At 45.2% G+C, this 26,028-nt stretch overlaps 1 protein-coding gene across 1 annotated transcript; it reads left to right on the forward strand.

Annotated features, from left to right (window-relative positions):
* The first annotated feature begins 9,523 nt into the window (after positions 1–9,523).
* On the forward strand, positions 9,524–21,010 carry LOC123443988 (GDSL esterase/lipase At1g28600-like). The gene is made up of 4 exons (XM_045120574.1): positions 9,524–10,131; positions 13,236–13,445; positions 13,542–13,967; positions 20,554–21,010. The coding sequence occupies exons 1-4, from the start codon at positions 9,870–9,872 to the stop codon at positions 20,760–20,762; spliced, it is 1,107 nt and encodes a 368-aa protein (XP_044976509.1). The 5' UTR covers positions 9,524–9,869; the 3' UTR covers positions 20,763–21,010.
* The last annotated feature ends 5,018 nt before the right edge of the window (positions 21,011–26,028 follow it).

A 26,028-nucleotide genomic window follows, 5' to 3' on the forward strand; every position in this document is an offset into this window, starting at 1 on the left:
TCATTTCAAAAGCGTACTTGTGTAACTCAAAAAATTCTGGAACTTTAGGAAAGTGTGAAGAATTTGTATGATACTAGTCTGTGAAAATTTCAAAAACTTTTCACGGTACAGTAAAATCTCATAATTCAAATACTACAACAAAAGTTTCTGTTTTTATACACCACACATCACACATGCAATTCAAGTATTCTAAAGGCAGTTCTTGGTATTTTTTTATTGAAAAACATGATTATAAATAAAAGCAAGAAAAGTTTAACAAAATAAAATTATGTTCCAATCAAAACAAATATTATGTGATGAATAAAAATATAGCTCCAAGTAAGATATATCGATAGTGTTGAAGACGAGGATGCCTTCAAGGGCATCCGCAAGCTTAGACGCTTGAGTTTCCTTCCATATTACCTTGGGGGTGCCTTCGGCATCCCCAATCGGGTATTTCCTCTCCTTATTCACTGCATATTGGTATCTCACCCAAAACTTGAAAACTTCAATCACATAAGACTTAACGGAACTTCGTGAGATGGGTTAGTGTAATAAATATAGATCATTCACTTAGGTACTGAGACGACCAGATTCATAATTGTTCTCACATAATAACTAATGTATTATATCATTCCCATAATTTATATCACTAAATATAATCTATGGAGACACTAAAACCAGCAAGCTATGCATACAAAAAGAATCTGTAAAAAACATAATAGTCTGTAAATACCTGAACTAAAACCATTCTTCCCTATATCTGAAACTCCTGAAAATTAGGACAATGTAGACAATTTGCAACGTAAAACTCCATAAAAATTTGAGATTTTTTGACTCTCCAGTAAAATCACATAATTCATGTACTGGACGCAAAAGTATGTGTGGTTTGCATAGAAGTAAATCTAGAAGTATCCACATTATCGCAAAGGCTTTACTTGGCACATTATAGAAATAGTAGTCACAAAACATGATGACTACAATATCTTAATCATTTCAACACACACAAAATGAAATTATAAGTGTTGTATTGTCTCCCAACAAGCGCTTTTCTTTAATGCCTTTTAGCTAGGGATGATGATTTCAATGATGCTCACATAAGAATAGTAACTGAGACATGCAAGAGAGCATCATGAAGCACATGGCAAGCACATTTAATTCTAACCAACTTCCTACTCATAGGGATTTTGCAAGAAAACAATTTATTGTAGAAAGAATCAACTTGCATAGGAAGGCAAAACAAGCATGACTTCAAAACTTTGAACCCGTAGGGAGGAAACTTGATATTATTGCACCACCTACAAGCATATGTTCCTCCCTCATAATAATTTTTAGTAGAATCATGAAGGAACTCAATAGTATAACTATCACATTAAGCATTATCTTCATGCCACAAGCATAGAATTTTCATTACCCTGCACATAAGCAATTTTCTTCTCATTCATAGTAGTGGGAGGAAAGTCAACAAAATAACTATCATGAGACACTTGATTGACATAACCACATTAAATACTAAAATCATGATGACAAGTTTCATGGTTATCATTACTATTTGTAGAATACATGTCATCACCATAATCATCATATATAGGAGGCATGCCATGATCATAATAAATTTCCTCATCAAAACATGGGGGACTAATATCGTCTTCATCAAACATAGAATCCCCAAGCTTGTCGCTTTGCATATCATTAGCATCATGGATATTCATAGAATTCATACTAACAACATTGCAATCATGCTCATAATACAATGATTTAATGCCAAATGTATTATTGAACTCTTCTTCTAATAATTTGGCACAATTTTCCGATCCATCATTTTCAAGAAAGACATTATAAAGATGAAGCATATGAGGCCAACTAATGCCATTTTTTGTACTTTTATTTTTATAAAAAAACTAGTGATAAACAAGAACCTAAAAGATTCAATTGCAAGATCTAAAGATATACCTTTAAGCACTCAGCTCCCGAGCGACAGTGCTAGAAAAGAGCTTGATGTCTACCACACAACTTTATTCTTGTAGACGTTGTTGGGCCTCTAAGTGCAGAGTTTTGTAGGACAAGAGCTAACTTCCCTCAAGTGGATGATCTAAAATTTATCAATCCATGGGAGGTGTAGGATGAAGATGGTATCTCTCAAACAACCCTGAAAAAAATACAAGAAATCTCTTGTGTCCCCAACACACCCAATGCAATGGTAAATTGTATAGGTGCACTACTTCGGCGTAGGGAAGGTGATACAAGTCTAGTATGGATAGTAGATATAGGTTTTTACAATATAAAAATATAAAAATAGTAAGGTAACAAGTAGTGAAAGTGAGCATAAACGTTATTGCAATGCTTGGAAGTAAGGCCTAGGGTTAATACTTTCACTAGTGCAATCTCTCAACAATGCTACCATAATAGAATCGTATGATCATCCCTCAACATGTGACAAAAAATCACTTCAAAGTTCATATCTACCAGAGAACATAAGATGAAATTGTTGTCGGTAGCACAACCACCTCAAAGTTATCCTTTCCGGCCAATCTATTGAGATATTCCCATAAGTGTCACAAACACCCCTAGAGTTCGTACTAAAATAACACATATGATACACATCAATCAACCCTGATGTCACCTAGATACTCTAATGTCACCTCAAGTATCCATGGGTTAATTATTCAACATGCATCAAACAGTTTCAGTTTCATCATATTTAATCCATAACGAAGAAGTTCAAAGTATACCCCAAGATTTCTATCAAAGAAAGTAGGACAAGAACATGTATCAACCCATATGAATAGATTACCCCATTGTCACCACGGGAATCCGCAAGTTGAGTACCAAAACATATATCAAGTGAAGCAATAGAACACCCCATTATCACCACGGGCATCCACATACAAGACATACATCAAGTGATCTCAAATCTAGTATTCAATCTTACATAATAAAATCTCAGCGGGAAATATTAAATTCATCACAACAAGATAGCAAGGGACAAACACCATATCATCCAACTATATTAACAAAGCTTGTGATACATCAAGATCGTGACATCTCGAGAACACGAGATAGATAGATAGATAGAGAAAGAGAGAGATCAAACACATAGCTACTAGTACATACCCTCAGCCCCGAGGGTGAACTACTCCCTCTTCGTCAAGGAGACCATCGGATGACTAAGATGGCCTCCGGTGATGATTGCCCCCTCAGGCAGGGTGCAGAAATAGGGCTCCGGATGAGATTTCTTCGGTACACAGGCTTGCCGTGGCGAAGAGGAAGTTCTCGGTTTATTTTTGAGGGTTTATGTATTTATAGGATTTTTCAGCATTGAAATCATGCTAAACAGAGCCACGGGATGGTCCCAAGCCATCAAGGCACACCCTAGGGGGTGTCGTGCCCTGATGCCTTGTGGGCACCTCGCGGCCTCCCTCCGGTGGTTCTTCGCTCCAGTATTTCCTATTTGTTACAGAAAAAAAGTTAAAAACTTTTGGGCGGTTCCAAGGACTTTGATTTTCTTCACAAAAACAACACCATGGTTATTCTGCTGAAAACAGCGTTAGTCCGGGTTAGTTCCAATTAAATCATATAAGTGTATCAAAACCATATAAAAGTATTGTAAACGTAGGTAAATATGGCATGAATACTTCATAAATTATGGACACGTTGGAGATGTATCAGTGCCCATCGAGCTTGTGGGTTCCACGAGACTCCGGCTGACCTAAATCCAACACCATAAGTAACGTCTCGGAAAGAAAAAAAATGAGAGAGAAACTTTCATCACGTTTTACGAGGCTGAGTTGCCGCCACCTCCTTTTCTTCCTCAAGAGGGCTGATCTGGAGTCAGTTTGGACCTGGAAGAGGGGGATTCGTCGCCATCGTCATCCCTAGCCCTTGTCCATCAACAATTCCATGATGCTCACCATCGGAAGTGAATAATTCCTTTGTAGGCTTGATGGACAGTGATGGGTTGGATAAGATTTGCCATGCCATCGATTCAATTTTTTAGGGTTTGATCCCTAGTATCCACTATGTTCTGAGATAGATGTTGCTATGACTTTGCTATGCTTAATGCTTGTCACTAGGGTTCAAGTGCCATGATTTCAGATCTGGACATATTTTGATTCTATGAATATTAGATTGTTTTTTATCCTATCTTGCAAGTTATATACACCTATTATGTGTTGTCTCCATAGACTCAAAGTGACAGAAATTGGGATCATCTCCGGTGATGACCGTAGTATGAGGAGTTCATGTATTCACCATGTGTTAATGCTTTGTTTTGGTTCTCTATTAAAAGGAGGCCTTAATATCCCTTAGATTTCCTTATGGATGCCCACTATGATGGGAGGGTAGGACAAAAGATGGCATGCAAGTTATTATCATAAGCACATATGACTATATACGGAATACATGCCTACATTATATTGATGAACTCCAGCTAGTTTTGTGTCGCTCTAGGTTGTGACTATTACATAATGAATGTCATCCAACATACTTATCCATCGCTGATCCAATGACTATAATTTTCTCATATTGATCTTGCTAAGTTACTACTACTGCTACTGTTACTGTTCTCGTTACTATTACTACTATTACCAAACCATCAAAATCTTGTGCTACTAAACACTTTACTCCAGAAAGATATTCCAGGTGTGGTTGAATTGACAACTCAAGTGCTAAGACTCATAAGTATTCTTTGTCCTCCCTTGTGTCGAATCAATAAATTTTGATGAAATACTAGCCTCGAAGACTATTGCGACCCCTATGCTTGTGGGTTATCAATACATCATCTTGGCAAGCGGGAGGAGCGAGAAGTGCCGTGTGGCGATGGATCTAAACAGCTCGATGGTGAGCGTCTTCTGATGCGGAGATGCGGCTGATTCGAAGGCCATTGGCTGCGGGGAATTAGAGCTGCATCTAGTCTTGCGGTGGCACACTCAGATTGGCAGCTCTGTGCGTCCTAGCGGCTTTCCTCGTTGACCGTGGGGCTGCTCTAAGGGCGTGTTTGGTTCCATTAGTGAATAGTAGCTGCATTGCATACACTTCTCAAACAAGCCTGGTTGTGGAAAAACAGCCCCAAATGCGCCATTTGCAAGTTGTTTGGTTGCCTGCATTAGGTAATATGCAAGTGCACTTTGTTTGGTTTCTTGCATTGGCCCTAGCGGCACATGAACATGGTGTTTGGTTGCATATGGCGTACATGGTGTGCTTACCTTGTACCCTACTTGGTGAGCTTACCCACAATGAGCACACCTAGCGCACCAACACCACAACACAACAATGGCAATGAACTGGGCAAAGATGATGAAGTTCCTTAGCTTCAGCCCCAACTGACGAGCCTCCGTAGCACCTTCCACTTTGACACCTCCAACCCTTCCACTGTCAACACTGCTGCCTCCGTGCTTTCACACCCAGTCGGGGTAAGCTTGTTCTGCTGCATGCCTAGTCTTTAACCCTCTATGGTTGTTTTCGCTATACGATGCCACTTGTGTACTGGCTTCGTCCCATGAACTATAAACCCCTCGAGCCTTACCAATGAACACGGCATACCACTTTCCCTAGCAATGCACAAGAGCAAGAGTTGAAGCAGCAAATCAATGGAGCACACAAGTAGAAGAGAAGAAGTAAAGCATGCATGATCATACGGTATAGCTAGTTCTACCTTGCACTACCATGATGTTATCTACCACCACATCCAAAAGAGAGTGTCGTCCTACCACCGCAAGTTTACCATCATCGTGAGGGGTTAGAATATACCACCTCACCAAAATATACAGACGATCAAATAGTTTTCCAGCCCTAGCTACACAAAATGTACATCGTCATCGTCATCGTCGTCATCGTCGTCGCCACCGCCATTGCCATCGTCGTCGGGGATCATGCACGCTCACAGATAGCACTACTCTAGTAGTAGTGCTTGCCCAGCCAGATCATGAGCCAACGTCTGCCATGGCAACGAACCCAACACCCTGGGCCTTGTTGTCAAGAAGGTGGCTGAGATCTGCCATGAGAGCCTCGTCGCTAAAACCACCCTGGGTCATGACAGTGCCATACAGGTCAGGGTGGACGTCGAGGGGCTTGCACTCCTTGATGGTCGTTGCCACCTCCTTCACCGCCTCAGTCATGCTGCAAAAGACATTGATCTCCTCCTCCATCATGCCTCCTCTCTTCCTCTTCCTATCATGGACGGGGTCAAAGGGCTTCTCGAAGGGCTTCTCGAAGTGCTTGTCAGGGCCAGCAATGACCTTGACGTCTGGGGTCGCAGGGAAGTCTGGCATGGGAGAACCAAGAGGCTCCCCCGAGCCCATGGCATGCTTCCTAATTGCCAGTCCGAATGAGAAGATATGTTGCATCTGGCTATAGTTCTGTATGGGTGTGTTGAGGAACTCAGTGTCCCTTGGGTGGTCCTAAGATTGAAACGCAAGTCTTGTTAGTTACGATTAGGACTAGGCAATGGTGGACAGTATGAAAAGGAAGAGGGCTATGAGCTAACCGCGACATGGCCCTCCAGAACTATGGAGCAAGTGTTCTCATCCCATGAGGCGCCGCCAAGGTCTCTAACCTTGGACACTTCGATCCATCGACCTCTCCACTTCCTCACATGGTTGTACACCTGGGTGGCGGACACATCCTACCCATAGAACTCGAACACCTGCTTCGCAACATTGTTCAAGCGCAACTGCTTGAAGCCCTTGGCAGTCCTAACTCCACTGGAGATGAGCTCACACATCTTGTTCAGCACGAACGTGGACATGAACGACTGCCACTTCATGTTGTTCAACCTACCATCCTTCTTTACATTTGCTATTGTAGGGGCAGCAACAGCAGTAGCAGTTTGCTGAACGGGCACTACTGGCACATAGATAGAATCAGACGCGAACATCTCTGAATCGGGTGCCATCTCGGACATAGGCTGTGAGTCCTGGACAAACGATGGAGGAAACTGGTTGTCCGACAGAACAAGGGCCTGACTAAGATCTTGCGTCTGCGTGGTCATGTCCTACAAACGTAGCACACATTGACAGTAAGCATAGCACAAAACATACCGGACAACCCATGAAAGCAGGAGCATACATGTACGTACTAAGCATACCGCACAATCTACGAGAAGGAACATACATCTACAACAAACATCATGCTACAAATGAACCATCAATAGCTACAAATCACAGATCTAAGCACGAACCAACACAAGCACAAGGTTCAACTTCAAACTCTACTACTAATCTAGCCTACCACATGCTTGAACATCTAACCCTACCATAAATTGCAACCGCAACATAGAAATCAATGATATGAGCTCACAGATCAAAGCACTAATCAACCATGCATGTACATCAAACCCTAGCTACAGCTCAGATCTAGCTAGAAGGAACAAAGAGAAAGGGGGATTGAACTCACAACTGCCATGGATGCAGCTCAAGGACGAGGGGGAACGATAGTAGAAGATCACCACCGGCCGATGAAGATGCGCCGCTTACCTGCTCGTCGATGCCGATGCGCGTCGACGGGAAAGCTCAAAAGGGGGACAATGGTGGTGGGAGTTGGGGCGGTGAGGGAGGGGGCTAAATAGGGGCAGACTCGGAGGGAGGTGAGCCGAAATCCTCCCGCTGGTTTTTCGGCGACGCGGGCGAGCTCGCGCCATCTCCCTAGTCGCACGAGGAGAGAAGCGTGTCGCCCTCCCCTGCGTCGCCCAAGGCAGGCTCGCGAGCTACTGTCGATTCGGGTGTTTCCCCTGGGCCTGGGCTGGAGCTGCTTTACGGTTCGTGCCATGCGGGCCGCAGAGTAAATGCAGGCAACCAAACGGGTCACTTCCTTCCTGCGCGGGCCAGGCTGGGCCTAATGCAGGGAACCAAACACGCCCTAAGTTGCCAGCAAGGTGCCGCTTGTGGCCATGTGGTGTTGCGACACTAGAGAAGCGGCACAACGCACCTTGCAGCTGTGCAGGTTGGCCCGTACGTCTGTGGCGGTGAGGTGTTGACCTTCCGCACCAGCCTACAGAGTTGTGGTGATTCAGATCTAATCGACGCGATGGCGGTTACTGCAAAGCACTACAACGACTTCCTACGGCTCCACGGCGTTAGTGGTCATCGGATGATCCTTGTGAGGGTTCATCTCTTTTGATCTAGAGATTGACTTCGGCGGTGCGATACAAATTATGCACGAAGACTTGACACAGAGGAATGGTAGTGCAGTGGTCGCAGCCACATCATATGTAACTGTTGGGTTCGTGGGGAAGTGGTGGCGATAACACATGAGAGATTTCAATGATGGTGCTAAACGAGCACCCAATTTCGAGCTCCGGGACGAAAGCCTAGGTCATGCGTGAGTGGTTATACCTTGCAATTATGATGTTTTTCTTACATCGATATCTTGTTGAAGGCATTGCTCGCATATCTTTGGACTGACTTTCCGGGTGAAAACCTATATTTTGGCCTTCTAGTTGGATCCGATGACGACGGCGTTTGAGTGTCAATCCCTTACTGAAGGCGTTGTTGTTGAAGAACATCATAGTCCATGTGATGTCATGAGATGGCTGGTACGGATATGACCATTACTTTAGTTTGCAGATCGCACATCTAATCACTTTTCTTTTTCTTTTTTTTCTCGCATCACATAGGTTTGGTCTTATATGACTTTGCTAGTTGTTGGCTTGCTTTCGTGTGTGAGAGTCGATTTTGGTTGTGTGCATTCTAACCATGCAGATGTCGGATGTGTCCTCATTGTGTTATGTATCTTCTTGATGTTTCATTTCGAGTGAATAAAATCCACCCAAAAATACTTTTTACTGTCTTTGCTATGCTCAAGATTTATTTCTGGATTAAACTAATTAAAAAATTGCTAATATACTCAACAATATATTCATTCATACACACCTTGTTCTCAGTTACCCACTGCAGTTTATTAGGTACTACTGTGAATCAACGTCGAATCGAGAGCCAAGTTCATCCATGGTCCGCGAACTGCTGCTTTTTTTTACTCAAACGCAGCCAATCTACCTTTTGCTGAAATCGACTGCGCACATGGCGTTCAAATCACGGAAGGGAACAAAATGACAAGTGAACGCCTGCCAATTTCGTTAAGACCCACACATTCCTGGACCTGGGGCTACCCGGGCCACCATTTCGTGAACCTCTGCCAGGAAACGAACAAGATAGAAAGACCGAGCAAAGAGGTAGAGTCCACAGACAATCAATCGCCCATGGACAAACCGATCCTCATCACGCTATTTGGCTGCTCCATGTCCTCCTCGATTCACCCATGAAAATGAGATGGTGAGATGTGTTGTGCCTACTCTTTGCTCACCACCATTGGGCATGCATGCTGGTCGACATGGGGGAGGTGAAAAACAGATCTGATTGGCAATGCACGATTCTTTTCTATGAGAAGACCGTGTTAATTGCTCGGTTAGTTTGGCGTTTTTCTATGAGAAGACAGTGTTAATTGCTCGGTTAGTTTGGCGTTTCACAGGCAGCCTGTATGTATTTATGCCGGTATCCATCCACGACAGTGTTGTCTACATCCTTGTTGATTGTGTCCTTGGGTCGTCCTTGCAATCCTTGGACGGCAACCTGGCATTCATCCATCCCCTGCACGCGCATATATCACACGATGCCTATCATTCCGTTGTACGAGTAGAAGGTAGAGAAATTACATGGGGCCGACCCTCGTATAACGTACGCTAGAAGGCGCATACGAGGACGCTTTCAGGCATATATGCCTTCATAATGGCTTCCCGAGCTCTCCGCAAACGCTCAACAAGAAACACCGGCTGCCCTACCCACTTGGCCAAGCTAAGCTAGCTCGTGCTCTTCTCATTTCCCACTCTGCTTCTTCGGCCACGCTGCCGGCTCACTCGCTGAGCGAGCGCCGCGGCCGGTGAATACCTGTCCCATTCTATGTGGCTCCTGGGAGGCCATTTCTCGCTGGCGCTCGCCGTGTCGCATGCTCTCCTGGTCCTGGGCCTTGGGAGCGGCAGCTCGGCGCTCAGCTGCTACTCGCGCATCTTCAGCTTCGGCGACTCCCTCACCGACACCGGCAACTACGTCCGCCTGACGGCGAAGAACCCGAGCCCGTACGGAGCGCCGCCGTACGGGACGACGTTCTTTGGCCGTCCGACCGGCCGGGCCAGCGACGGCCGCCTCGTCATCGACTTCATCGGTGAGCAAAACTGCTTGCGTCTGCATTTTCTGAACTTCTTTCAGCGTTTTGCTTAGGAGCTTCTCAGCTGCGTGTAATTGTGCGTGTGGACGTGTTGGCGCCTTGATAGATTGGCACTAGTGCGTGTTCCGCTTCTGCAACGTGTATCTTCCACGGAATTCCGTCTTTTCCGTCGCCTCGAACACGGTGGTGCCAACTCCGGGAAAGAGATGTAGAAAATGCTTATAAAGAGAGAGCAAGATATATGTATACAAGGATGAAAAACATAAACAAACTGGATATTTAGGATTAATTGCTTGTTGTAAATGATCTTACTGTCCAACAAGTCAGCGTGTTTTCTTTCACTGCATAATTTATTGTTTTATAAGGTTGTAGATGGTGGAAGTATCATATTTAGTACTCCTACGTACTATTATGCATGTCAACTAGATAATTTTAATGAGATAGTATATACTTAAACAGAAAAAGACATATTAGCAAAATCTGTTTTTCTTACAAGAGACTGGAAGAGTACATGAAAAAACAAAAACAGTATGAATACAAACGGAATATGTTGGATAAGAAATAATATTTCAGGAAGTTTACCAAATAGTCCAGAAATTTTTAAATAGTCAAAAATAAAAAAATACTAATAAAACCAGGGAACTTGCCAAAGCGATTTTGATATGTATTTTAAAATCCCCAATTCCCCCACACCCAAGGGATTCCTGGTTTTTAATTTCTTGTAATATAGCTAATTTGTCCAGCCATTTTGTTATATTTATGAGAAAAATGAATCTGATTTGTAGTTCACTTTTCCTATTTCCCCATAGAAATTTTTGATGCTTACAAAAATATTCCATGTTAGTAGGTTGCCGTACATTTTGACTAGTGACATGAACAATAACTTTTCATGATAAAAGTTAAGAGTCAAAATCTCGGGTCTTCACCCGCAAAACTAAAATAAAAATCTCAGGCATTAACACCTTCAAGAATTTAATGCCGCTAAAGTTGACATGATCTCCTGAGTAACCAAAGAATGTTGGTGCAATGTCGTTAACTCGAACGATGTCATCACTACACAACTTGATAGTTAGGATCCAACCAGTGATAGATATATCATAGAAGACGAGTCACTGTCAGCATCACAACATGTGTGCATGCACAAATCTGCAGAAATTGAATCGATTCTCCTAAAGGATTTGTATACCTTGTTTATCTAGAACGAGCATCACACATTAAAAGAAGAAGTATGATGTTCGGTGTCATAGCCACCCTACCTTTCATGCTCTCCATCACTACAATCCACCGTTAACAACTCACACTCGCCCGGTCGATGGCTTCTACGTTAGCGTAGGCTGCCATCAACTGATCTAGACCAAACTAGGAAGCCGCTACTCTGTATAGCCACCTCCCTATCTATGTTGGCGTCTACCATCGGTGTATAATTGAATGAAGCCTATTAGTCCCTATAGAATGTCAAAGAAACAGTGCATGCAAAGGGCTTCCTCGAAATTGTTGATTGAAGATGTGTGGGGGGAAGTAACATCGTTTTCTTTTTGCGGTCACCAAAACATTTGTGGTGGCGAATATGGGGTATTGATAGCTAGGGTTCCAACTAATAATGCCCACTATAGAAACACAAGTGGTGCACACATTTTTTTCAGCTACCCTATTTCTCAGACAACAACGAAATAACTTTGCTAAATCACCATTAAGAACTATATGACTTAAACACTATATTCAAGCAAATACAAAGAAATGAAAACATCTTGATTAGATGGCTATCAATTGTCCGCTGAGGGATACCTATACACTCTCGTATTTTTTTGTCTATAAATTGTCTCTTCCTTTATGTTTTTTTGTTCAAAAAGGAAAATGCATCAAAACAAAACGCAAAAGAGAATACTTAAGTATCCATTAATTTTTGGCAAAAAAGCACCAGATCATTTTACCAATGGTAAAAATAACTCTGATTTTCTTTTAAAAAAATACATTAAAATCTTCAATTCGCTAAAGCACAGCAATATGCCTCGTGTCTAAAAAATACCATTTGTCTTCTTCTCGAATGAGCCGATGACATGCCGCTGCAACGTAAGAGTGAGCCTAACATTGTTGATCCTTGAGGCCTTATTCGGTACTAATGTATTTTAGGTAATTGATAGGGATTGTTTCGGTCAAACCCTTAAATCCCTACATATTCCAAAACACAGTTTGGTTTTAGTGTATTTGACAGGTTTCATTTTTATATTTTTTTATAAATCCTTAAAATCTAGTGTATTTTCCCTCAATACTCAATACACTTCCCTACCTAGTGAATTGGGGATAAATGAGGATTTGAAGAAATTGAATGAAGGTTGGGGTTTCATCCAATTTTTATGGTATTATCCCCGTCAATCCCTTTAAAAATCCTAGTACCAAACAAAGCCTGATGAAAAATCATCAAGATAATGGTCCTACAAGATCACCTCGCCGAAAGAAGCCAACGTAACGGAAATAGTCGTAGATCCAAGTGATCGGCGTGTTGTCCGGACACCTTTTGCTCATGCCAGGGCTTGTACCGTATGCCCGTTTTAAGGTACCCGTTGGAGATGCCCTAAGACCTTGCTCATGCACAGAGCTTGTATGTACGTGCTTATACGAATACTGTTACGCTCTTAATTAGTACTTATATACATACAGGGACATGGCCCTCTAAACTGTGCATGTTTGACGTCGACTAATTGCCATATAATTAGCCCACCATGAAAAATAAACTTAGAAACAGCGCGTGAACAGAGGCAGTCTTGCTCTTCCCATCATTCGGTGTCAAGATCAGTCCCTGTACGACGATACTGATACCTCTGACCCATCGCATGGTCCATACTTAGTTCATTTACAAAACTTGCATTATGTGCAAAAAAAAAAAAAATTTTGCACGATACTGGCAGTCATGCATGGACCCGTGGCTTACCAAGACGTTCCCGATTGAAAGGGCACCCACAAACCTTCTTCAACGGTTTGCATACCTGCCTTAACAGTTAACTATCCTACGGTTCATGCCCTGCGTACAATACAATCATGCACAATGTACTGTACTCTACCACTTACGATGGAAAGTCTTGGTTGGCGTTCATTGGTTGCAGCGCAGGAGCTTGGGCTGGCAAATGTGACAGCCATCCAGACGAGCACGGCCCCGGCGGACTTCGAGCACGGCGCCAACTTCGCTATCATCTCGGCCACCGCCAACAACGGCTCCTTCTTCGCCCGCAAGGGGATGGACATCACCCCCTTCTCGCTCGACACGCAGATGATCTGGTTCAGGACCCACATGCAGCAGCTCGCGCAGCACAACAGTAAGTCTTAATAGCCCACTCCTATATAGGAGTAGTAGGACGAGTGCAGCAGTTGATCGCTGACACCCCGTACGTACGTGGCATTCCATTCCCTAGTGGGCACCAACGTGCTGGGCGACGCGCTGGTGGCGCTGGGCGAGATCGGGGGCAACGACTACAACTTCGCCTTCTCGAGCGGCATGCCGCGCGAGAGGGTGCGCGCGTTCGTGCCGGCCGTCGTCGAGAAGCTCGCGGCGGCGGTGGAGGAGCTGATCGGGATGGGCGCCAGGGCGTTCATGGTGCCCGGGAACCTGCCCTTCGGGTGCGCGCCGCTCTACCTGCGCCGGTTCAGGAGCGCCAGCGCCGGGGACTACGACGCCCACACGGGGTGCCTCGCGTGGTTCAACAGGTTCGCCGAGTACCACAACAGTGTCCTCACGGCGCGGCTCGACGCGCTCCGGCTCCGCCACCCGGACGTCACCATCGTCTACGCCGACTGGTACGGCGCCATGATGAGCATCTTCCAGGGCCCCGAAAGGCTAGGTACGTACCTACGTGTGCGCGCGAGCTCCGCTTCGTCTCGTTCTTGGCTCGTTGCGTCCTGATGGCGACATTGCGCCGATCACGATCACGGGTACGTCGATAATTTGTTCGTTTGGCATGCCTCTGTTCCTTTGGAAGCACTGTGGGCGCGAGTACAGAGCAGCACAGGGACGAGCACATGTAGTTATGCGGCTGTGGCCAGATAAGGCAACAGCAACAGCAACAAAGCACGTCGTGTGCTGGCCAGTTTGCTAATACTAGTTGGACATCAAGCCTTTAGAACATGTAGAGTGGTAACTTACAAATCCGCTCACTCAAATGTTCGTGGACAGATGACCGACCATGCCTCAAAAAATTCAAAAATTGCTACTATATTAAAACATCCCAGATTTGATACCTCGTATCCACATAAAAACATGCAGCATATTAAACCTACTTACTACGAACGAGCTATCTACTCGTCGCCCGACGAGGATCTACATGCCCTCTGACGAATAGATGTACGACAGATACAACTCCGTTCCCTTCGGCACCGACGCTGCAGCCTCCTCCGACTGCTCCGCTGCGGCTTCCCCGCCGCTATCTCCGCCTCAACCTCGTCGAAGAGGGCGTCGGTCTTCGCCTGCCTCTGTGGGATGAGCCGACGTTGGTCTCAATGCCTCACCTCGGCCTCATCCCGGATGAAATCCAAGATGGCTTACTGCTCCGCCATCTCGTCGACTTGGGCGACGACGAACTCCTCCGCCTCCACCATGTTTAAGCCCGGAGCGTCATCGTCCTCCTTTGGATCCTCCTTCTCCTTCTCCGTTTCCGACGAGTTTGAAGGAAGACCCGCAGCGATTCGGGCGGCACGTCGAGCCTGGATCTTCATCTTGATATGAATCCCGCGCTTCGGCGTGAGCTGAGCGTAGGTGGTGATCCTCTGGCGGACCATAGTGAGGCTGGAGAGCGGGGAAGAGGAGGCGGATGGGCTCGCGTGACGACGAAGGAGGGAGTGTGTGGATGTGTTAGGGCGAGGGGACGCCGTCAGACTTAAATAGCCGGCTCTGGCCTCGGACGGCGAGCCAGAACGGCACCACCCGACGTTCATACCGTGTCGACCGTCGAGGCGCCCGTCATACAGTCGGGTTTCTGGGCGAGTCCGCATGGGGCAGGCCGTCAGGCTGACGTGACGGACGTGCCCAGGCGCGTCCGGATATGAAAGATGCCGGTGAACCCAAACGTTTGAGGTCCGTTTAAGGAATTCGGCTAAATCAATTTTTTATGATCCGTTAATGACCGGACGATATTTCGGATGTTTGAGATGAGCTTAAGGGACAGGGTGTAGATGCTCTTAGCTCTGGCAAAAGTCCGTGATGAGTTTAAGGGACTCGGTGTAGACGACCTGTCCACCTAACATCTCGTAGTGCTTTATTCGCTTGCACTCAGAGCCAGCCCGCCTTTTTTGTCTTCTTTTATTTGGGACCGACGAAAACTAGATCATGCTAAGCGATGTACACATTTGAGAAATTTGGAACAGTCAAATATCTAATATACGATAAATAATTTGTATTCTGCATCATTGTATGTAGTTGGCCATTGTTCAAACTGCTAGTTATAGGGTGAGATATTGCACATAGTTAAATGTGTTTTCGATGCAAAAATAGGGTAGTTAGAACAATTCCGACGCGTCGATCCATTTCGTCCACGCGCGTCTGTTTGGATCGCGACGGACAGAAAAGTCGTATCAACGTACGGATCCAAACGGACGCGTGTTCGCTTTTGGTCCGCATGCCGATCCATTTTCGATCTATTTTTGAGCCTGATTTGCGTCGGCGCGGATACGAGATGGACGCACGCGCCGTGCACCAACTATTTCCCTTGGCCCACCAGTCGGTGACAAAGCCTTCACCATTTCCCTTCACTTTCCCAAAATCCTCCCGCCCCCACGCACTCCTGGTTGCTCGCCATGGACGACGACCTCGATGTCGCCGCCGGCCTCGCCTCCTTGGCCTCGTCCGCCATCACAACGGCCCTCTCCCACAAAGGCAAGCCTCACCCCCCCCCCCCCCCCCCCGCGCAAGACCGCCATTGCACCCAAGAAGAAGAAGGAGTTGACACCCGAGGAGCGTGCCAGGAGTCGGCGACTCACCCCATTCCCGGCTTCCACATCTACCCGTAAGCCTCCCGCCTCTTCGGGGAACGCTCGCCGGAGGTGAGCGTGGTGGCGCCTTTCACGCCCGCCCCCACAGCCATCGACCTCAACGCCATACCGGTAGTCGTGTCTCATCATCCGACGGGCCGAGGAAACACGCGTGGGAGATGTTAGTCGACATGCTCTCCGGCGCCCGTAACCTGTTTGATGGAATGTCGGCAGCCGTAGACGACGAGAGGGCCAACCGCTTCATGCAGAGCATCATCTTCGAGGGTGATGCGGCCGTCGCTGACGGTACTGCCGCGACTACGGCTGGCTACGATTTCGAAGAGACCCAAAGCCCGGACGGCCGAGGCGGGCCGTTCACGCGTCGACTTATGATCAAGCTGGCATGCAGTCCGCCTTCATGCAAAATCAGGTCGGCCTGGACCTGGACGGCTTCCTTCTCGACCACGTGTTCCCAGATGACTACGACCTCGAGGAAGAGGCTGAGGTGGACATCTACGGGGAGCCTTTGTTTGAGGACGAGCTCGCCAACCAAGCCGTCGGGGTGAAGGTGAAGCACAAGAGCAGACGGGCGAAGGCATACATGACGGCTGACGACAAGCTCCTTTGTGAGTGTTGAAGGGACATTGGGCAAGACACAAGGTCGGCGCCAAATAAAAGGCATCAAACTTTTGGATTCGTGTCCATCGTGAGTTTCACGAACGCAAGAAGTTTCCGCTGTACCAAATGCAAAGCACGCGCGGGTGGGTGTTCATTCCGAAGTGATGGAAGGTGATCCAACAGGAGTGTAACAAAATTTATGTCACTTATGAGAGCATCAAGGCATGCCCCGTGAGCGGCATCGACATGGAAGACATGGTATGATGAAAAAAAGGATTCAAGGGAGAGAATTGTCGACGAGACAAAGATGAGCAAACGAACGCCTTCATGAAGATTCATAGGAGGAGCCTTGAGATGGAGGTGGAGTAGCAAGTGAGAATGCTTGAGAAGGAGGCGGAGAAGCAAGCCAAGATGCTAGAGATCAAGGCCGCCAATGCTAAGGACAAGGCGAAAGAAGTGGCTCTCGCTAGCATGATGATGGGGGTGTGAAGGTGGATCTCAACACCGTGTCGTCAAGGAAGATGCCGTGTTTCGAGAAGATGCAGGCCGACATGCTCAAGTTCGACGACGATTGATCCATGACGGCGAGCTCCATCCTTTTTTGTATGCCGGCAAGTGTGCTGGCATGACCACGACCGCGTTGGCTTTAGGTCGAACTCCCACCCCTTTTGTGTGCTGGCATGTGTGTCGGGCGCTAGCAAGTGCGTCCGCATGAACTGTGTGGTGTTGGCATGGTGCCGGCATTGTATGCCGACCACTAACATGGTGCCGACATAAACTTTGGATGAAGGCATGCTTGCTGTCTTGATCTACGGCCGCAGGACTTTTCAAATGTGTGCGCACACATGAAATGGGCCGCGAGCGTTGGGTCCAGTGCCAACACAAATCTTAAACAGGACGGACACCGAGCGGCCGCCCGACCTAAATGGACAAAAAGCGGACAAAAGCCCCATCCGTTTGGGTCGGACCGTTGGAGTTGCTCTTAAATATGTTTTTTTTAAATCACTAGAACTATTATAAAATTTCATGAGAAGCTTTTGTCTCCATCAATGTGGAGCCAGCCAAGACCGAGAATTTGTCGCTCGGACCGTTGTCTTCCACTGTTTTAGTCCATGTTGCGGCTTTAGAGGACTGTCGCCTTCCACCGAATATATAGTAATTCTTCATGAAGCGACACTTTTGATTCATTATGAACGTCGTTGAATAAAGTGGCTTCAAACTTCACAAACTAGAACAAACTAGGATTTAGTAAAGATGAAAAACATTGGGCCTTCCTGCTTGTTCAGCCTCCTCCCCATGAGCCTTATATTGATGCCGAGTCGTCGAGCTCATAGTTCCCTTCATGCTCTTATGTGTGATGGACGGCCCATAGTTTCTTATTTCACTCCGAAAAATGATGCGGTGGACCATAGTTGGTCGGCATCACCATGCTTGTGCGCATCCTACTCGTTGTGGATGGCAAGGAATCCACGAGTCCCACTTCTTCCTTTGCCGACGTGTATAGGACACCAATTCACCAACATATGCCAGTTTTGTCACCTTTGGATAAAGCAAGTTCCCTCCACAAGAGTGATCCTTCTTCCCGACCCACGGTGCTCCTTCGTAGATCGAGAGCCCCTTCCAAATTTCAATTTGATTCAAAGTCGTGCGGAGATGACCTAGTCAATGTGTTTGATCTCCCATACTCCGAGATCCAATGAAGTGTTGTCCTCGTGCTAGGAATCCCTAGAGAGACTGGCTTGATCCTTCTCAAACTACATGCTCTTGCAGCATTGGACACACATGTCCTTTCTTAGATCCTTAACCATTTGGTGGAGCTCTATCGATCCCTTAGCTGTTGGTGCCCATTAGCTCGTGGGGTTCCAACCCCGTGCTCTATCAGCAATGGACACCTGACCCCCTCCCCTTGGTCCTATCTTTGATCCTGAGCCATCTGGTGGGGTTCCAACTATCCATGAGTTATATGTGGCCAGTAGTAAACCGCCTATGAGAACTGGGGAGCCATCCTTAAATCTAGTGTCTCTAACGCTTCACCACATCACTTGATGTTGGAAATCTACATGACTAATTTTGCAAGCATTATATGCTCCCATGTAGGTTTCCGGACAAAAGCACATCTATTGAGCTACCGGCTGCATGTCCCACCTATTATACGCCTCATTCCCTACCTGGCCCGCCTTGCTCCTACTTCGTGAGTTTTATCCAAACCATTATATAGTTTGCTTAGATGTTGTCGCCTTCGCGTGTCCCGCGTCGACATGGGACGGAACTACCCCCAGATTTCACCCATTATTGGTGTTTTCACATTGCTAAGGCGTTGACGGAGGGCTGGACTCTGACATGAAAGCTAAATAATTCTACTCCTCCACCTAGGACTTATTTAAGATGATTCCCCGATCGTTGAAGAGTTCCTTGCCAAGTATGTCGATCTTTTCCAATGAACGCTAGCGGAGGACATACATGATTCCTTCCTTCGTCAATTTCTTTGGGGTAGTAAGTACATGTGAGGCTAGGTCAATTTTGACGTGGCTCTTATTTAGTTCAGACTCACTTTGTTGAGCTACGAATTTCGCACCCCTCACCGGGATTGATTTTTTCATAGCCAAGATCACCGATGTCAGTGATGGTGTTCTGAATAAGGGGATGCCAAACACGTCGGCTCCCGCACGTGGGGAGGGTTGAGGACCCCCATATGTCCAACTAGTGGGTCTTAGGCCCATGAATGAATTAAGATAAAATCTTTTGAAGACTTGACACATACTCCAAGGCACAAATCCAATCTTTAACATGGTTATCTTTGGATGAAACCGACCTATGTGTAACCATAGGTACCCCCGATCTCAATATAAACCGTGGGGTGTAGATCGTAGAGGCCAACTTATTCATACATGATCTCGAGGTAGATTAAGTTATACTATGTACCCCATCCACAATCAATACAAACAAAGAAGGACATAGGGATTTACCTCTTCGGGAGGGATTGGGCATGGGTAAACATCGTGTCTCTCTGTGTCATGTTCCATCATGCCAGGACCACCAGGACGCCCCTCTACCCGAGATATATCGAATTCGACTCCGTGAGTTAGGAGGTTAATATCTTTGTTTGAGCCTTGTGTTGTTCTTTGCATAAACCTAAGTTGGCTTTGATCTCATCGATCATTGTGTCGGAAAATCTAAAACCTAAGTTCAATGATTTTTCTTCCTCTCGGTGGATAGCACCAACATTGGTGTCCTGCTCGTCTGGCACCATTTGGAAGTTTCTCTTACAAAAAATGACAACATGGCAAAGTGGAGATATTCCTACACAAGTTCACATTACCCTCGTTGCAAAACTGTCATGAAACAACATGATGAAGTAAGCAACCCCTTTCCTCGTGCTACCGATGCGATTTTGGAGGACAAGCTGCAGTGAGCCCTATATTTTGAATAGTTCCAAAATAGTATTTCAAATTTCCAAAAAAATCTGAAAAGGAATTAAAATGTTCAATGGATGTATATTACACATGTGTAAATTTTGATGTTGAAATAAATAAACATGTGAGCTACACAAAGATGATAAAATCATGATTTGGAAAGATGAACAGTGCTTGTATTATTCACTATTCAGAAATTGCTATTTTATCATTTGGTATATAGCTTACATGCTCAATTATTTCATCCCCAAACTTTATACACGTGTAATATAGACCCATATGATGATGTAGAATTCTTTTTGGAATATAGACCCATATGAAGATGTAGAATTCTTTTTGGATTTTTAAAAATTAAATGTACTTTTAAAAATATTTAAAATATGGTTCATTCGGGCTCCAAATATCCATTCTCATATATATGTTGTGACTGCAGGAATCACAAACGCTCTGCTATCGTGTTGCGGCAACCAGACAGTGCCGTGTGGTAGACCTGGGTGCAGTGTATGCGACGACCCATCCATGTATGGCTCGTGGGATGGGACACACCCGACGGAGGCAGTGTACAAGGTGATCGCTGACGGTGTGCTACACGGGCCACATTCGTCCCCTCTTCCTCTGGCCAAGACTTGCCCTCCCAGCTGAGGAAACCTCTCCACGGTTGCTGATTCGTGAAATAATAGTCATTATTTTCGTAGTTGTGTAAAGAATTGGCTGATCATCTGATATCATGCATGTGTGGAATATGGTAACAAAGCGTCGGTCCAGAATGTAGGGGAGCTTAATTTCCATACAGATTCTGTGTACAGAACATTTTTGAGGGAAAATCTAGCTCTCTTTTATTACCCAAGAGAAAAGGGTGCAATATAAGTATCCGGTGAATTCAGAAGCCACAACAGACGACCATACCTAACAAAAATAACAAAAATAAAATTGCGAGATTATGAGCGTGTGTATTTGGCGCCCGTCCTTCATGTAAGGTTCTGTGTATAATTATTTTTAGGAGTAAACAAAACTTCTTTATTCATCAAACTCCATGTGTATTTTTTTGAGAATCTCGTCTACTTTATTCATTCAAAACAAGTGTCATAGATACAATGTTTGTGTCATGGGGATACCCAACCACGCATGTCTATCCACACTTCAATTACGCACAAACTTGATGAGATTATTAGCCTCCAAATTAAAAATACTAGACTCAAGAGTAAAAGAACTAGAAAGAAAGCTATCACAACGGTGTTTGATCTCATATACAATCGCTACATTAGGGCCTCCTGTCCCCTGATTATGTCATTCACCACTTCTAGACGTGTCGCGACAACACAAATGTTATGCACATCCAAGTCCTCTGCGAGGGACAGAGCTTACCGGCATGCATAGGTCTCCCAGATCAAGGGATCATTAGCCCCTCGCAGAGCTTACCGGCATGCATAGGTCTCCCAGATCAAGGGATCATTAGCCCCTGAAATACCACCGTCCAAGACCCCAAGTATAGGTAGCCACTACACGGTGTGTCGATGCAATGTGCTTTTGGTTTCCTTGCCCAACGGGCCATAGCCGAGCTAGCATAGGTCAGTTTTTTTTTTAAAAACTCGTGCTTTATTCATTTCAAATAATCATTAGATTGTTTATGAGGAAAGGTACAATTTCAGAATTTGGCTTCTCGAACCAATTAGAAATTAACGAAAATTTAGCCAATCTAGCAAGTTCATGAGCAACTTTATTTGCTTCTCTACTACAATGCTCGAATCTAGAAATAGTAAAATCACAAGCTAAATGAAAGCAATCATCAAAAACTGCCGCCCCTGCTCCTCACGATCTTCATCCTTCCTTCATTGTATCAATCACCTCCATATTGTCTGAGTTAATAATAATACAGTTGCATCCTGTCATTTGTGCCACAGACAGACCGAATCTTATGGCCTGGGCTTTAGCCATCAGAACATCCGTGCACCAGTCAATCTTATCATTTCCCCCAACAATAAATCTACCTTTGTCATCTCTTAGGACTGCTCCCATCGCACCCCTAAGTAAATCATGGTCAAAAGAAGCATCAATGTTAAGTTTAACAAACCCTCGCGAAAGACAAGACCATCCCCTTTTTTCATGGAGACCTTTTGCGAACAAGCGGTAACAAAACTGGTCGTGAGAACCCGGATACCCATTGAAATCTGATATGCACTCTATGTAGCCTCGTTGTGAACTAATTTACGCCTTTCCCACCATAGGTATCAGACTGAAATGCCAATCATTTCACGTACATTTTGGATGCTTAAAATATACAAATCATGGACTTGCATTGAAAGTAAATACTCCAAAATCGCTTCACCCACGCGATCTACTTGACAAGCTCTATCAATAATATCATCCATCCCTAGTCTTCTCCACACTTCCTTTGCTCCGTTGCATAGAAATAGCAAATGTTTTATATCTTATGGTCCATCCGAGCAAGCAGGGAAATTGGGCGAGAGTTTCACATGCCTATTTTCTAATGCAACCCGACACGAAAGGGTGCCATGTAGCGTACGCCAAAAAAAATTAACCTTTGCTGGGCACGCAAGTTTCCATGATCTATGCCAAATAGGATTAACCGTGGTACATCCCATACCATTTGTGTGCCTTAATTTTGTTCCATGTTGATGTTCCCATTCCATAGAATAAGAAGACCGTACCGAAAACATACCATTTTGTGTAAAACTCCACGCGACGAAATCTGACATATCATGATGCGAGATAGGGGTCGCGAGTATTTGTTGAATGGCAATAGGCTAGAATGTTTTCCTAAGAAGATCTTGACTCCTCACTAATTGCGTTGGTTTCCCTCCAAGCTTAAAGGATGATGTAGCACAACGATGGCAAGTATTTTCCTCATTTATGAAACTAAGGTATCAATCCATAGGAAGATCCACAAGACTACGTAAGCGGTACGTGCACACAAATAACAAATCCTCGCAACCAAACGCATGTAGGGGTTGTCAATCCCTCGTGGGTAAAATAAAACGGTAAAGGGATAGATTGGTAGATGCAAATAAAGTAATGATAAATAAAACACAACAAGGAATTTTGGGTTTTTGATAATATAGATCTGGAAATAAAAGAGCAAATAAATTGGAAACACGAATAGCAAAATAAATCTTGCAAATAGATTATGTAAAATAGAACCAGGGGCTGTAGGTTTCACTAGTGCCTTCTCTCGAGAAAATAGCAAATGATGGATAGACAAATTACTGTTGGACAATTGATAGAAGAGCCAATAGTTATGACAATATCCGAGACAATGATCATATATATATGCATCACGTCCAAGACAAGTAGACCGACTCTTGCCTGCATCTACTACTATTACTCCACACATCGACCGATATCCAGCATGCATCTAGTGTATTAAGTTCATGGAGAAACTGATTAATACTTTAAGAACGATGACATGATGTAGACAAGATCTATTCATGTACGAATAGACCCCATCATTTTATCCTTAATAGCAACGAGACATGCGTCTCATGTCTCTTTCTGTCACTAAGATTGAGCACCGCAAGATCGAACCCATCACAAAGCACCTCTTCCCATTGCAAGTTAAAAATATCAAGTTGGCCAAACAAAACCCAAATACCAAAGAAGAGATATGAGGCTATAATAATCAAGCATGGATATAATTTCATAGATCTGATCATCAACTCATAGTTTATCAGATCCCAACAAACACACAGTAAAAGAATGACTTACATCAAATAGATCTCCAAGAGACCATTGTATGGCGAAGCAAAACGAGAGAGAAAGTCATCTAGCTACTGCCTACAGACCCGTAGGTCTGATATAAATTACTCACGCATCATCGGAGGAGCACCAATGAGGATGATGAACCCCTCCATGACCGTGTTCCCCTCCGGAATGGGCTCTAGATTGGATATTGTGGCTTCTGGACCTTGCGGCGGCTGAAACGATTTTTCGTCTTCTCCTCTAGGGTTTCTGGAATACTTCGGTATTTGTAGAGCTCAGAGGCGGTGGAGGAGGTTCCCGAGGCCCCCACTACCCACCAGGGTGCGCCAGGGGCCCACGGCGCACCCTGATGCCTAGTGGGCTGCCTGTGTAACAGCCCAAGTGCTTTTCTTTCCCCTTTTGTAATCCTTTCCTTGTTTGGTAACTATGTTGAGGCAACGTTATGGAGTTGAAGCTTGTGGCATTATCATTTCATGAGCATCTCATGCTTCATGCATATCTTGTTTCTTTTCCTTTTGCCTTGGTTGTTTGATTTTGTGTGTCACTACAATAAATATGCTCATACATGATGTTTTTTAAGACGTCGTTGATGAATTCGTCATAAATCTATGACGAATTCATCCGATATTGTCGTAAACCGTTTGAGGGGATCAAATCTACATATAAATTACGACGATGTGAGTCAAAAACGTCGTAACGCATAAGATGAGATCGCATAACTTTTACGACGATTATAAAAATGTCGTAACATGTTCTAACTATGTTGACATGTCACTCGTGGGTCCATTATATTCCACCTCATCCATGTATTGAACTGTTTTTTATACCAATTTTTTGTTGGGCTATTTTTTCATCTTACTTTTATATTGGGCTGGTAATTTATCCTCCATGCTTGCTAATGGGTTGGTTTGTGGTCTGTCATAATATTTTATATTATACATAATATATTGTCTAATATTTTTAAAATGAGTTGCTACATTTTTACAACAAAGATTTGGTAGGTTCTTTACAAAAAACCTATTTTCTGGCACTTCGAAAATAGAAAATGATTTTTTTGTGCAAACAAAATGTAAAATCTCTTTGACAACGTTGTTTGTCATACCAACATACACACATGTGGACAATATTGGGTCATTGTAACAAACTATAAGAGGATAAAATATAAGAGAAACAAACAAACAACAAAAAATTTATATAAGCTTAATTCTGATTGGTGGAATGTGCTATGGTCTAAAGAATATGAAATTGGACATGGTATTGGTTCATCATTTTTAGAAGGTGTGAAAAAATATTTGAGAAATTTGCTAAATATTAACATGTTTATTTTATCAAAAGTAATAGGTAAACAAACACAATTTTGTTTGCTGATTTCCTATTGGCTAAAACCTCCTTTCCTCGGATCGATGACGTGGCAGGGAAGTCATCCCCACTTTAGCTGATCTGAGCCGTTAAAGCCTATCGAACGTCTCTCAATGAATCCAAACGCTGCGGGCAAAAAAAAACCGCGCAAACCCTACCCTCGTCCCACCCAGACCGATCCACCCCTCCCATCGTCTCGTCTCTCCAGATCCGATCCACCCCTCCTCCATCTCCCACCGACCGCCGCCACCCCACCCACCTCTCATGGATGGAACAAGCCTCGCTTGCGAGCGACCCCAACACCGGTGGCGGCTGCCGGCGCCATCTCCCTCTCCTCACTGGCCGGAGATCCACCTCCCGATTCCACCTTCTCTCGACGAACCCCCCTGCCCAGGGGCGGCCGACCGCGATGGTGAGGGAGATGCACATCAACATCGCGCATGGAAATCAGAATCAAGTTGTGAAATTACGCCACCGGCGGATCGAAATTGGAGCATTCCTTCCCCATTCCCCACCCCCGATCTCGGCCCTAGCCGCCGCCGCCGCCTCCAGCCTCCCGCCCGCCGTCTCCGCCGCGCGGGCCGACCTCCCCGCCCTCGGAGTCTCCCGTGCCCGTGGCGGGGCCATGCCGGCGGCGGGGATGGACAAGGTGATAGCGACGGTGAGCGGCTACCACCGCGACGATCGGCACAGGCTCGTGAAGCTCATCTCGGAGGCCGGCGCCAGCTACGTCGGTGCCATGAGCAGATCCATAACCCACCTGGTAATCTCTTCGCGCTCGTCGTCGACCCCGGTCTCCGCTGCACCCGCTGATTCGCGTTGCCTTGTTTGA

This window comes from Hordeum vulgare, chromosome 3H (genome assembly GCF_904849725.1).
Source record: "Hordeum vulgare subsp. vulgare chromosome 3H, MorexV3_pseudomolecules_assembly, whole genome shotgun sequence".
Taxonomy (NCBI): domain Eukaryota; kingdom Viridiplantae; phylum Streptophyta; class Magnoliopsida; order Poales; family Poaceae; genus Hordeum; species Hordeum vulgare.

Coding starts and splice junctions, on each gene's coding strand:
- LOC123443988 (XM_045120574.1), top strand. CDS start 9,870: ATGTGGCTCCTGGGAGGCCATTTCTCGCTGGCGCTCGCCGTGTCGCAT. Junction 10,132..13,235: donor CCTCGTCATCGACTTCATCG/GTGAGCAAAACT, acceptor CATTGGTTGCAG/CGCAGGAGCTTGGGCTGGCA. Junction 13,446..13,541: donor GCAGCTCGCGCAGCACAACA/GTAAGTCTTAAT, acceptor TCCATTCCCTAG/TGGGCACCAACGTGCTGGGC.